General features: G+C 38.6%; 1 protein-coding gene across 7 annotated transcripts in view; it reads right to left on the bottom strand.

The window, feature by feature from the left end:
• LOC148875104 (putative DUF21 domain-containing protein At3g13070, chloroplastic) overlaps positions 1–14,731 on the bottom strand; it is a 77,215-nt gene that overhangs the window by 61,442 nt on the left and 1,042 nt on the right. For all 7 annotated transcript variants that reach the window (XR_016105241.1, XR_016105240.1, XM_088965367.1 and 4 more), the window contains exons 2-5: positions 12,296–12,393; positions 12,097–12,190; positions 8,090–8,167; positions 7,817–7,920 (exon numbers count right to left, since the gene is read on the bottom strand). Coding sequence is in view for 5 of the 7 variants with exons in the window: in XM_088965367.1 (XP_088821493.1) it covers positions 7,817–7,920; positions 8,090–8,167; positions 12,097–12,190; positions 12,296–12,393 (374 nt within the window). In the remaining 2 variants the exon portion in view is untranslated. The remainder of the gene's footprint in view (positions 1–7,816; positions 7,921–8,089; positions 8,168–12,096; positions 12,191–12,295; positions 12,394–14,731) is intronic.

Below are 14,731 nucleotides of genomic sequence, written 5' to 3'. Positions count from 1 at the left end.
TTGTTATGATTGTAATAGATATCCCAGCTTCCCATCCAAGAGTTTCTGATGCAAGAGAGAGGGTGATAGTGGAAGGAGGAGAGAGGGTGTTGGAAGGAAGTAGTAAGGGGGTGGCGGATAGAATTTGGGAGTTGATATGTACGATGATGGAGGAACAAAATAAAAAGGGAGGTCTCGTAGAAAGATGTTGTAGCAAAAATAAGTGTGAGAAGGGTATAATTCTTTCTCAAACATTGGCTGGAAAGGATGGAGAAATTGGGAAGGAGGGGAAAAGAGGAACAAATAAGAAAAAAAGATCTGAAGTGGAAAGGCTAATCTCAGACATTGAGGGGGATCTAGAATTCAGTGGTAGAGGGGATAGGAGGAAGGGCCTAAAATGAGGAGAATATGGCCTCTTATTGGGTTCCTTTGCTATTTTGTATCAATGAAAATTATTAGCTAGAATGTAAGAGGGTTAGGGAGTGCAAGGAAGAAGGGCGATCAAAGACCTACTCCAAAGGGAAATACCTGATATTGTGTTGTTACAAGAATCCAAACTGATGGAATTAGATGGGAGATGGGTGAGGAGTTTTTGGAGGTCTAGAGGTTTAGGTTGGAGCTCGTCTCCTTCTTGGGAAGCCTCGAGAGGGGGGGGGGGGGGGGGGGGGATTGTAACACTATGGAGGGAGGATGTGGTGGAAGTAGTGGAAGAATTGATAGGCAAATTCTCAGTTTCCATTAAGTGCAAGAATGTAGAAAATGGGTGTGCATGGGTCTTAACCAATGTTTATGGCCCTAATTCCTATAGAGAGAGGAATGAGATGTGGGAGGAACTATATGCCATTAAGGGGCTATGGGATGGTCCTTGGTGCATGGGAGGGGATTTTAACGTCATTAGATTCTCTGATGAAACCAGTAATCCCCAACAGGTAATCTCAACAAGCATGAGGAAATTTAATGGTTTTATTGAAGATTGTGAACTGAAGGAAATACCTCTACTGCAAGCCAGCTACACTTGGTCCAACCTTCAGAAAACCCCTTTGTGCTCGAAGTTGGATAGATTCCTTTTTAACCTTGCCTGGGAGAACAGTGTGGAAAACTTGGTTGTTAGGGCTTTACCCAGGGTCACCTCCGATCACTGTCCTATCCAAATAGGAACTGAGTCTTTTCCTATAGGACCCAAACCTTTTAGATTCGAAAATATGTGGCTTACCCATCCAGATTTTGTGAAAAAAGTGAAGGAGTGGTGGGGTGAGGAGGAGAGGGGGGTAAGATGGAAGGGGATCAAGTTCCACAAGAAATTAAAAAGGTTGAGAGCCAAAATAAAAGAGCGGAATAGAGATCAGTTTAGTAGAATTGAGGAGCAAAAATTGGGCCTAATCTCTCGAATAGAGAATTTGGATGTAAAGGAATCTCACAATGGGCTGACCGAGCAGGACAGAGTGTTAAGGAGACAATTAAAAAAGGAGTTGGAAGAAGTGTTATTGAGAGAAGAAATCAATTGGAGACAAAAATCTAAACACAAGTGGATTAAGGAAGGCGATGGGAACACTAGATTCTTCCATGATTTGGCAAATGGGAGACGAAGAAAGAATTTTGTGACCAAGCTAGAGATAGGAGAGGAGGTGATTACCAATCAGGATGACATAGCCAGAAAATTTGTGGACCACTTCAAATCGATTTATAGAAGGCCTTTGAGTGAGAGAACAGTCATGGAAAGGGTGGATTGGCCAAGAATTGATGAAGGAGTGGCAAGGTGGCTGGAAAGGGATTTCGATGAAGAAGAGATTAAGAAAGTTGTCTTTCTAATGGATAGATCCAAGGCTCCGGGTCCAGATGGCTTTACAACGGGTTTTTATCAAGACTGTTGGGAGGTGTTGAAAGAGGATCTAGCTGAAGTCTTTAAGGAATTTGCAGACAATCACACTATAAGCCCTAGAATTAATGCCACCTTTTTGGCCTTGATACCTAAGAAGAATGATGCCAACCACCCAAAAGATTATAGGCCTATTAGTCTGGTGACAAGCATCTATAAAATTCTGGCTAAAGTGCTCTCATTGAGGATCAAAACAGTCCTCTCTACCATCATTAGTGAAACTCAGGGGGCTTTCATCCAAGGGCGATAAATAACAGATCAGATCTTAATTGCGAACAAGTGTGTGGAGGAAATGAAAAGGTCTAGTAGGAAAGGATTCATTTGTAAATTGGATCTTGAAAAGGCCTATGATTTGGTGGACTGGGAGTTTCTATTAGAGGTTATGTGAAATGGTGGATTTGGGGACAAGTGGTGTAGTTGGATCTTTGGGTGTATCAATACTTGTCACTACTCTATTCTGGTAAATGGTACGGTGAGGGATTTTTTTCTAGCTTGCAGGGGTGTCAGGCAAGGGGATCCACTTTCACCATTCCTTTTTACCTTAGTAGCTAATGTGATTAGAAGGATCATTACTAAGGCTGACAGCGAAGATGCCATTAGGGGTTGGAGAATAGGGAGACACCAAGTCCCCGTCACCCACCTTCAATTTGCAGATGACCTAATGATTTTTTGTGAAGGAGGTCTTAGTGAAAAGGTAGCAAACCTAAAGGAGCTAATAAAAGGATTTGAAAGTGTCTCTAATTTGAGAATAAATCTGGAAAAGAGTTGCGTAGCAGGTATAAATTTGGAGGTAGGGGAGGTCGAGGCTATTGCGGAGTGTCTTGAGTGTTCCACCTCTGCTTGGCCTATGTCATATTTAGGGCTTCCTTTAGGGGCAAACCCTAGGGAGAGTAGATTTTGGACCCCAGTGTTAGAAAATTTTGAGAAGAGATCAGTCTCATGGAAGAGGAACTATATCTCTTTAGGAGGAAGAATTACCCTAATAAGAGCTACATTGGCTAACTTACCTACCTATTATTTGTCTGTCTTTAGGATACCATTTAGGGAAACTAGGAAGTTGGAGAAGTTGATGAGAGACTTCTTATGGGAGCCAGGACAAGAGAAAAAGGATCACTTGGTTAATTGGGAAATTGTGTGCAGAAGTAAAGAAGAGGGGGGTTTGGGAATTGGCAGGGTAACTAGAAAGAATAAAGCTCTATTAGGGAAATGGTTGTGGAGATGGCCTTTGGAAAGAGAGAGATTATGGCATGAAGTGGTGGGAAGCATTCATGGGAGGTCAGAGAATGGATGAGATGCTGGTGTATCGAGCCAAACTAACCTAGCAACACCTTGGAAGGCTATTCACAATACCCTTCCTCAATTCCTCAATTCCTCAATTTTATCAGGTATGAAGTTTGTTCTAGCAACTCTATCCTTTTTTGGGAGGATATTTGGGTAGGAGACTCACCGTTAAAGGATTTGTTCCCCTCGCTTTTTTCTATTTCTTTGTACAAAAAAGAGGTGGTCTCAAAATTTGCTTCACCCTTGGGAACACCCTTAAATCCTACTTGGGATTTTGGTTTTCGTAGAGGACTTAGGGATGCTGAAATTGAGTCTCTTTCTTTTTTGCTTGGGTGTCTTAATCAAGTTTGTTTGGATCCCTCCAAGCCAGATAAGAGGGTTTGGACTCCTAGACCCAATGGAACCTTCACTTGTGCTTCCATGGGAAAGTAAACACTTTAGACAACCTACAAAAGAGAAGACATTTTCTCTGTATTTCTCCTAATTGGTGTATCCTCTGTAGAGCTCACGGTGAGGATTGTTACCATCTATTAGTATCTTGTCCCTTTTCTACAGACCTTTGGACTTGGCTACTTTCGTTGTTTGGGAGTAGTTGGAGTCTACCAGCAAAAGTTCACATGCTCTTCAACCATTCTACCTTTTATTGGCCTACAAAAATAGAGAGAATTATGTGGAGATGTGCTCGTGCTGCCTTGACGAGGACTCTTTGGGAAGAAAGGAATCTCAGAATTTTTCAAGATAAGGAAAGGAACAACCAAGATTTGAGAGACGGTATGTTAAACAGGGCAATACATTGGCTGAAGACCTTGGAAATCTTACATCAATTCTCCTTTAATGACATTTGGAGAAATTGGTTAGCAGTAGCAAGGTGTTCATCTTTAAAGGCCAAATCAATTACAAGCTGGTCTCCTCCACCCGAAGGCCCAAATAAGTTGAACTTTGATGGAAGCAGCATGGGTAATCCAGGATTATCCGGAGTGGGGGGTGCTTTGAGAAATGAGAAGGGAGAGATTTTGTTGCTCTACTCAGGTCCTTTGGGAATTGGGAATTCCATCAGGGCAGAACTTTTAGCTGTTGTACAAGGGGTCCAATTTGCAAACCAGCTGGGGGTACAAAAACTAATAATTGAGGGGGATTCCAAAGTGGTGGTGGGTTTGTTGAAAAATTCTGAAGAGGCTGTGGCGATACAAGAATGAAATGAAGAAATTTAGTTGGTTGACAAGGAATATGTTGGTCACTGTACAGTGGGTGGGGAGATCAGCAAATACCTTGTTAGATGTGTTAGCTAAGCAAGGGGCAAATAGGGAATATTTATCTTGGGCTCAATTGTGATTATTGTTTTTCCTTCCTAGTTTACTTGTAAGTTTCAAGGAGGGGCTGCAGCTCGCGCCTCTCACTGGGATGATGTATGAACTCACTCTAATTTGCTTTTGAATCAATAAACTTATTATTATTCATCAAAAAAAACAAGGCCCTTCTAAGGAAATGGTTGTGGAGATTCCCTTGTGAAGAAGAAAGATTGTGGTAGATAACGATTGGGATGCAAAACTAGCCCCCAATGCAGCTCCATCTTCTCCTTGGAAGGCAATCTTTGAGGTATATCCAACTTTTCTTCAATTTATCAGGTTTGGTGTCGGTTGTGGTAACAAAGTCTTATTCTGGGAAGACCTTTGGGTTGGAGAAGTGCCTCTTATGTTCAAATTCCCAGACCTCTACTCCTTATCAAACCATAAAAAGAAACTTGTTGCTAGGCTGGGTGTGCTTTCAGATTCAGGGATCTCTTGGGATTTTGGTTTCAGAAGAGGGTTGAGGGAAAATGAGTGTGAGTCTCTAGTGCTTTTGATTTCAACACTTAAGAAGGTCTACTTGGACCAATCTATAGCTGATTGTAGAGTTTGGTCCCCAACTTCTGATGGTTTATTTTCCTGTGCATCTTTCTTCAATTTGCTCACTCACATTGATCCTATGGGGGTGAACTTCCCAGTGAGAGAAATCTGGTCTAAACCGATCCCTCCAAAAGTACAAGCTTTCTATTTGGAAGTGTTCCTAGGGAAGGTAAACACTTGTGATGTGCTACAGAAAAGGAGGCCAAACAATTGCCTCTCTCCTCATGTGTGTCCTTTGTTTGGGATGTGATGAAACCCTAACCCACTTACTTTTATCCTGCTCTTTTCCTTCTGGTATTTGGAATGTTGTTTGTTCTCTCTTTGGATGCAGATCGGTTCCCCCACAGGATGTGGTAAGTCTATTCAGCCCCTCTTTCCTGTGTCAACAAAAGAAAAGAGGAAAATGCTTACAGAAGGTAATAAGATCAGCTACATTTTGAACTATATGGGAGGAAAGAAACCTAAGAATCTTTTCGGAAAGAGCAAAACAAAGGAGGAAGTTATTGAAGCCATAAAAATCAGAACTGCACATTGGGTGAAAACCATGGAGATATTCAGAAACTACTCCACGAATGAGATACTAAGAAATTGGACTGAAGTAGCACAAACAGATTTACCCAAAGTACTTGTAAGCATGGCATGGAAGGCACCAGCACTAAACAAATTAAAACTGAACTTTGATGGGAGTTCTCTTGGCAACCCAGGTAGGGCAGGCATAGGGGATGTGTTTAGAAATCATCTAGGTGTGGTGGTGGCACTCTACTCAGGACCAATAGGTATTGGTGACTCAATACAGGCTAAATCTCTAGCCCTACTTCAAGGTCTAAAGATGGCTGAGCAGATAGGAGCAAGAGACTTAGAAATAGAAGGAGACTCACTAATGGTCATCTCTTGGGCCAAAAACATCACATCAGTACATAGGAAGCTCAAATTTATCTTCAGAGAAATTGACACACTTGCAAGGAAGTTCAACTCTCAATTTGGTTGGGTCAAACAGGATGCAAATGGGATGGCGGATATCCTAGCAAAACAAGAAGCAAATAGATCTTCATTGTACTGGGCAGAATTGTAACTAATTACTGGAGATTGCAGTGTGTCCCTCTGCAATCTTTATTTATTGTAACTTAATTTCTCTGTCACTGAAAGTTTTTTGCTGAAAAAAAATGTTTTTCAAATGGATGAGATGAACAGCAATTGGAATGGCAGACACTCTAACGAAGGGGCAGTAAGACAACAGTTATTCTGGGCAATTCTGTGAAACCATGTACTTTTGGGGTGGATTTTAAACAGATCTGAATGTAATCTTTGAAATTCATTAATGAAATTTCTTTTACTGATAAAAAAAAAGAATAGGAAATGCCTTTATAAATCACAATGGAACACCGTGGCTTTATATCATGGACCTATAGGGATAGGAAACTCAATCAGGACGAAGCTGTTAGCATTTCTACATGGCTTAAGCTTGGCAAGGACTTTAAGCTTGAGGAATATCATGGTTGAGAGGGACGGAATGGTAGTGGTGCAATGGCTACAATGAAACAAGGACATCCCTTGGCAATATTGGTCATATGGTATCTTAAGGAGCAAATAACCTTGGATTCTGAAATAAATAAAAGTTTCATTTGGATACATAGATCAGGGGGTGAACAGAGCACAAATGTTTTGGGGTAATTTGTTGTAGGGAATTATTAAAGGGTGAGAAAATTCCTCAACAGAGTGATTGACACTCATCACTGGGGGATGTTTAAACTTTAAAATCTTGTTCTTTTAATAATAATGAAAAACATTATACTTACCAATCAATAAGAAAGAGAGAACATAAAAGAGCCTGCCTATTGGCTTCACACCCTATAAGCAATTTTAGGTCAACTTCATGCAAAAAAAAGCCCGCCCCAGTAGATGTAACCCCAATGCAGGCTAAACCTAACCAAGAGAATGGTTGGATATAAGGAGAACCGAACAATGATGAAGCTGGTAGAGACGGTGGTATCATAACTCAAGCAATACATATGCAGATTGCCTCATCCATTGGAACAGTTAGGCTGTACATGCTGTAGGTGTTCAAATTGGGATACAAGTAGCACAAGTAGAGTAATAAGAAATCTACTGGAATTGTTATGAGATATGGAGTTAAGTGACAGTATGAGAACCTCTATCAATAATTTATTTTATCTTATTACCAGTGTACCAAAGAAAAACAATGGCAATACCAAAATGGGGATCTAAGAATGTTGAATGAATTAATATGGTCTGAACTTGAAGTCAAAAAAGTGAAAAACTTAAAAACAGAAGTGAATATACAAAATACGGAGCTGGAAATAATCTTACCACATAAAATAAGGCATGGGAAGGCTTTGTATTAAAAGCATAAAAAAATGATAGCCCCCATATACATTGAGGAGCTGTACAGTGGGAGATGGAAAAGTTACCAAACCAGATTAGCCAGGCAGTTGAACTACTTAGACCATCAATGAACAGAAGCAATGTTCCGTCTAATGCTCAAACAGTCAATTAATAAAAGAAAATGTCTCTTTACAGAAAGCTTTTAAACCATTATTGAAACATTAATTGGATGCTTCATTGTCGAGGTGCAATATCTAATAACAATTCAGATTCTAATTTCTCTTCGCTTACTTACAGTTCAATTTTGAAAGTTCTTTTTCATTGGCCATTATTAAACTCCCTAAAGAAAAAAAGCACACTTCTTTCTTCTTGTTAAAAAAAGACAGGTATAGCCAATCAAAAAAAAGACAAATAACAGCCAATCAAGACTGCAAAAGAACAGTAAGCATACCTTCTTCCTTTCAAACCAAGCATTTTAAGCATTCCCATTGATAGAAAGGTTACAACTCTTCCCACAGGATACAGTATTAATGAAAGCCATGCCACTGGCCTGACCTAGAGACATGCATGCAATTGTCAAAAAAGGGTTACAAACCTTATCAAGTGCATGAAACAACAATTAAAAGGAAGAATTTAGTGGCAAAAAAATCACATCAATTAGCATTAAATGTGTAAGCACTAATCTATTTCAAATCCATGAAAAAGGTGAAAAGTTAAGACTTACCACAAACCTAGCAACCTCTGTAGCATTGTGAACTGCTATACTTTTTGGAGTAATCTCTGTAAGGAGCAAAATAGCAACCTGAAATCATTCAGCAAGAAACAAATTTTAATAATGATTCACTCAAGGAGACAAAACATGAATTCCATACAAATCACCATTCTTTTGAGACAAAAAGGCAGTCAACATGTAGACCCACTTAACCCCAGATGCTCAATCAATGTCCAATCCAACCATGTATAATATTCTACACCCTAAGCCACCATAGTTCGGATCTTGACTCTTGAGTTGGGTAAGGTTACGTCAGATACACCTTCATATCTAAGTTTTTTTTTTTTTGAAAAAAGGTTGCACAAGTAATTAAAAACAGAATGTTAAATCATAAAAAAGCAAGACTTAGGTTAGATCCTTCCAGAGGTCGACAGCAAGATTTGTTGAAAACTGGCCTTTTTATCCCCCACCCACAGGATTAGAATTGGCGATGAATGGAAGACTGCTTTTAAAGCAAAAAATGGACTCTATGAGTGGCTAATCATGCCCTTTGGCTTGACTAATGCACCTAATACTTTTATGAGATTTATGACTCAAATTTTACGGCCCTTCATTGGAAAATTCTTGGTGGTCTATTTTGATGACATATTAGTCTACAGTCGTTCTAAAGCAAGGTTTAAAATGTCGATGTCGATGGAAATGTCGCTTACCAAAATATAGGACATATGTCAGAAATGTTGAGGGGAAATATTGTAAAAATTAGAGACATTGTGGAAATATGCAATGATATTTTGTAAAATGATAAAAAAAGCATTAATACATATTTCTAGACTATTATCTTATTCCCAACCATTATATAAAGCTAAGAAACTAAGATCAATACAAAATTAGTAAATGACGATTTACTCATTTATTATGCATTTTGGTGTTTTTACAAGGTTATCCGATATTTTCTTTTCTTATTTTTAATTTTGATTTATTATAAATTATAATTTCACACTAGTAAATAGAAATACATTTATTCTGATTTTTTAAATATTAAAGCTATAATACATTATGTTTTATTATAAATTTAATAAACTGATTCTCCTTTTTGGGCTGGGAGTGTTGATGACAGAAGGTCTACCTTTGGATATTGTGCTCTTGTGGGAGGTAACTTGGTCTCTTGGAGGAGTAAGAAAGAGAGTGTTGTCTCCCGATCTAGTGCTGAAGCTGAATACAGGTCAATGGCTAACGGAGTGGCTGAAATTCTTTGGCTGAGATCACTACTTGAGGAGTTGGGTATTGAGTATGAGAAGCCCCTGATGTTGTATTGTGATAATCAAGCGGCTATTAATATAGCACACAACCCGGTACAACATGACAGAACTAAACATATTGAAGTTGATCGACATTTTGTACGAGAGAGGGTCTCATCACAAGAAGTGTGTCTCCCATACATCACCTCCAACATGCAGCTGGCAGATATCCTCACCAAAGTTGTACCACGGAAGAAGCTAGAGGCGGATCTATCCAAGTTGGGAATGATAAACATTTATTCCCAACTTGAGGAGTGTAGAGAATACTGATGTGGGCCCCACAGCTACGGTCCCACTGTGTTCGTAGGGTAGAAGGTGTTCTAGTCTTCCTAAGGTCAGCTGTTGGTCATTTAGTTGTTTCAGTTGTTATTTGTTTCAGTCTTATTTTGCTCTATTTGTTATGTAAAGACTAAGGGCAGATATGTCCTTTCCATGTAATGAGCATAACTTATAAATATTAAATAAAGTGGCGGCGGCAGATGATTGTGATTCTGTCCTTCCTTTCAAATCTTGTGTTCTACTGCTCTCTCTCTACTCTTTCTCCTCCTTCCTCTATTCTTTCTCCTTTTTCGAACTTGAAATTTATTAGTGCTCAAGACCGATAGCAGTCTTGAACAACTACAACCTTGTTCTCTTGCCTCTTGATGCTCGTACTTCTGCTTCTGCTAATTCTTTTGCCCAACATATCCATGATTTGCATGCCAGTATAAAATGAAAAATTGCTTTGAGTAATGAAAACTATAGACTTGCTGCAAATGCACATCGCAGAAATCAAGAATTCACTGAAGGAGATTATGTCATGGTTCGTGTGCATCCCGAGCGTTATCCAAAATACTCCTTTAAAAAGTTATATGCCTGAGCCAAAGGCCCATTTTGCATCATCTGAAAGATAGGGCCTAATGCATATGAACTTGATTTACCTTTGGATATGGGAATTAACTCAACTTTCAATGTGGAGGATTTGCTTCCTTATCAAGGCACCTTCGAGCCTCCTACTCTACCTGCAAGTGTGCCCACAACCAGCACTGCTTCACCTTCAGTTCCCATACCCATTCTACCACGAGTTCAGTCTTCACATGCCGAGCAGATTGAGAGTACTCTCCAAGATGAGGTTGTCACCTCCAGGCTAGGTGGTTTTCAGCGTTATCTTGTGAAATGGAAAGGCCACCCTAACACCGATGCTACTTGGATTTTAGAGGAGGAACTTCATCACCTAGACCCAGATATATTGGAGCAGTATCATTCCCTTACCTCTCCTGAGGAGAGTTCTTTTCCACCAAGGAGAATTGATGGAGATCACTTTGAGACCGAAGCACCACAAAGAATTCGTACTTATTTTAAGCATAGACGGCATTAGCTTAGAGTTACTTGGATTAATGCACAGTTTGGGTTTAATTGTAAAATTTCTTCTTAGTTAGGGGGCTATTTGTAATTTTCATATTTGGTGGGGTTTTAAGTGAACTTTCATATTTGGTAAGCACTTAATTGTAACTTTCAATTCTAGGTTTCTTATAAATACAAATACACATTATGTTAGGGTTATATGACATTATGTTTTCTGAAAAATAGAAAGCTTTCATCTTTCAAACTTCCTCTCTTCCTTCTCTTCTTGTCTTCTTTCTTCTTCAACTTTCTTGTAACAGGTGGTGGTTCTGCATCAAGTCTTCTCTCCCACCCTTTCTATTTCCTTCCAGGATCAACTTTTGAACTTACCGATAAAAAAGCAGTTTTTTATTAATGTTTTTTTTTGGCAGCAGAAAAGAAGTTTATTAAAACGATAAATGGAGCTAATACATTCAATTAATAGGACTGTCCACCCAACTCTAGAACAGAATTATATAGTAGCCCAAAAGAGTTGCTGCCTTGAAACCCCTTGTTTGGCAAGGGCATCAGCCATCCCATTTGCTGTCCTTCTCACCCACTTGAAGTCAACGTTAAGGTCCTTTGCAATACTTCCCACTTCCCTAAATGCATGTCTGAGAGTCCAGGGGGTGTGTATATTGCAACTTACCAAGGAAATAATTAGCTTTGAGTCCCCTTCCACCTCCACCTGTCTATAGCCCAACTGTTTTGCTAATCTTAGACCCTGTAGCAACACCATCAGTTCAGAATTTAAAGAGACTCCCATTCCAATAGGCTCTGAATATAGTGCTAATATCCTGCTTTGAGAGTCCCTGAATACACTTCCTATTCCTGCCATGCCCAGGTTTTCAAAAGAGCTTCCATCAAAGTTCAGTTTTACCCCATTGCCTTCTGGAGGTTTCTAAACCATCCTTACCCTGTCTTTTACTCTAGAAGAAGCGGTTTTTTATTAGTTAAAACACTTAGGTGCTATAACTTTTCAGTAGCATAGAAACTGCCTATTACACTTTATTTTTTAACCAACAAAATTTACCTATCAAAAAAAGTGATAAATAAGAAAGGCATTGACTAATCAAAAATTTTCAACCTACTTTTTCCAACATGGTAAACTCAAGGCTTGACAAAAATAGAGACCATCAAACTGAAGCCCAAGACCAGGCACAAGACCAGTCTTGGGAGGAAAAGGAAGCAGTTTCATAATATCTTCAAATTTAGAAGTGTTGCCCATGTCCATTCAAGAATGCATGCACCAGAAGTTCAATCCATTTTAGTAGTGTAAACTTTTTTTTGTGATTGATTAGTAACATGCACTTGTATATTTTGAGTTGTCATCAATCAAAAGAAGAAGACGTTACATACAGTCATAACTCCAGTTGCTGCACTGACACCAGCTTCACCAAAAATGGCTGTTGCTGCCTCTGTGACTAACGCAGTTGCTCCAATGTTAACCACACTGAGTATATATAATAAAGACAACCATAAAAAACCAAGGTTGAATTGAACATTTCAAAGGATTTTCATTAATAAAAATGTAAATATGAAAATTAAAAGGGAGTACGTTGTGCCAATAAGAATTGTTGTCAGGAACCGTGTAACATCACTGCGAAGCATTCTGAAAACACCATTTTCAGGCTCTTTCTCAGCCAATTCACGAACCTGATTAAAAAACCACAGATGCAAAGCTTAGATAATTAATGTGATTACCAGATTCTTGAAGCTAGATGTCTATTAGACAAACAAATAGAAAAACCTTGACATAAATAAATAAAATATTCAAGCAATGAATTTTGAGTTAGTAATGTCTTTCTAATAGGGGCCATTGAAAGGAATACAATGAAGACCATGGCTTCCAACTCTTCTAACTGATCTAATTCACCTTAGATACAAATCCATCCACAAGCCTGGGGCCCCCAAATTGGATATGCTATTAGATGCTTAATCTTTACTATTTTTCCAATGCTTGATGGCATTGTATATTTGTATGTGATTACATGACATAAATGCATCCATCTGGAAACATTTCTCTGAATTTGATTGTGTTCTTTCCTTAGTATTCTTTTTTTTTTCCTTCTGCATCATTTGGTTCAGAATAAAGTCCTGCTTTTCCCTTTTGCTTGCTGAGGAAAATATCTAGTAGCTGTTTGATACCATTGCTGTTTATGCAACATTAGCACCATGTAGGCATGATACTTTAAGCACCTACTATTCTTGTTTGATTAAGGTGTTTATAAAACTCTTATTTTAAACACCTCGCGTTATGTGAAAGCTACCTTTGCAAGGAACGCCAAAATGAAGTTTCTTGCAATGGTGCCAATGTTTTTACTTTTTAGACTATATGATGCCTAATGGTACCTAGCTGCCATAAAAATAATAAAAAATGTGCACAGATCCCACTGCTACTTTGACAATTTCCCAGGCATAACATTTCCTGAGAAAATGGCAATGGTACCAAACATGCCCCTAGTTATCAATTCCATTTGTTTCAGAACATGATACTGTAGTTAAAGCCAATATAAATTTATCCATTGTGATTTCAACCTGTTCATGGAATTATTTCCTCTTTTCCACATGAAGAACCAAATAATCTTTGAAGCCATCAACTTGAAGTCCATTTCAGGGTAAACACAGTAAGAATTACTAATGACCTAAGATGCCTAGATATATAAACCCACACAGCTAGTAAGAGTAACATGGATTTAGAATTTCATTTCTCAAAATACACAGTATGTTTTTGGATAATTGAACATTAATTTACTGTTTAATATGCTGGTACCAGGTGAAGTTTATAGTTATTCATTCACCATAGAGTAGTGCTTAATACGAGTATGTTGAACATGCTTAGTCATCCAGGTACCATAATTACCAACTTCCTCTGATGCCAAGATAGAATGGGGGGAAGGGATATCTATGAATCTTCAAAGGCATATATTCCATGTCCTTTTCATGATATACAATTATACATATTAAGAACCACTATTAAGTTCCTCCAAAGAAGGGTAGTTTCTTTGTGCAATGGTAAAATCTCAGGCTGACAAGCATGAGAATAAAGGTTCAAGTCTAGGACTGGCCACTTCATAAGGAAAAATGCAAATGGTTAGGTTTAGGTCTGTATTCAATCCACCCCTCCCAAGACCCCAGATAGCTGGAATCAACACTGGGACTTGGGTAATGGCCCTTTTTTAAACTACTTCCTCCAAAGAACCACTAAGCACTTCATGTAATACTTGGATGACAAATAAGACTAAAAAGACCAAGAGATCAGACTGGATGAAATTAGAAAAAACAAAGATTTCTGAAAGCATTATATTCCTCCGCTAGGAACACTTCTTGTTTTCCAACTGGTTTTTCTGAATTAATCTGAGCCAATGGTTTCTCCTGTTTTTGCCTTTATATATGGCTCACCCATTCCCTTAGTTTTCCTCTTGTATATCTGCAATAAATATGTGAAAAGAATATCGGAGTAGTTGGAGACTTGGAGCACAAGTCAAATGGGTATTATCATAAAGATTTCACCAAAGCTTAAAGCATATCACAGACCAATATGCTGGTTTTAACTCCAAAATGGAGATGGGATTCCATTGAAATGATTCCTATAATCTAGTTATATACATATTGCACGGGATCCTTCAAATGCCATTAAATAAAAGTAATAATAAAGTTGTCAAAGAGTTCATACCAAACCACTGGCATCTCAGCAATGTCATTACCACCAGATCAGTAGGCTAATCATAATTTGATTTTGTCTATCATTAATTCATTATCATCTCCCAAGAATATTCAATAACTCGTAAATTCACAGCTTCATTGGTTAGACTACCAGAAATGTAAGAGCTTTAGGTTTCTCTTGTTTGTTATTTCTAGGAGGGATCAGTGTCTCAGCAATGTCATTGCTTCCATCATGCGTTTGTGCACTTAGGTACATTTTCAGGCATGGATCCGTACTTCTCTCATGGTAAAACGGCCCAATTTTCATGATCTATGAACACCAAGTTGG

Source organism: Nelumbo lutea, chromosome 1 (assembly GCF_056320005.1).
Source record: "Nelumbo lutea isolate HS-2025 chromosome 1, American lotus-T2T, whole genome shotgun sequence".
In the NCBI taxonomy this organism is placed as follows: domain Eukaryota; kingdom Viridiplantae; phylum Streptophyta; class Magnoliopsida; order Proteales; family Nelumbonaceae; genus Nelumbo; species Nelumbo lutea.
Note: the sequence above shows the minus strand (reverse complement) of the source record. Positions and strands in the feature narration are given on the sequence as shown.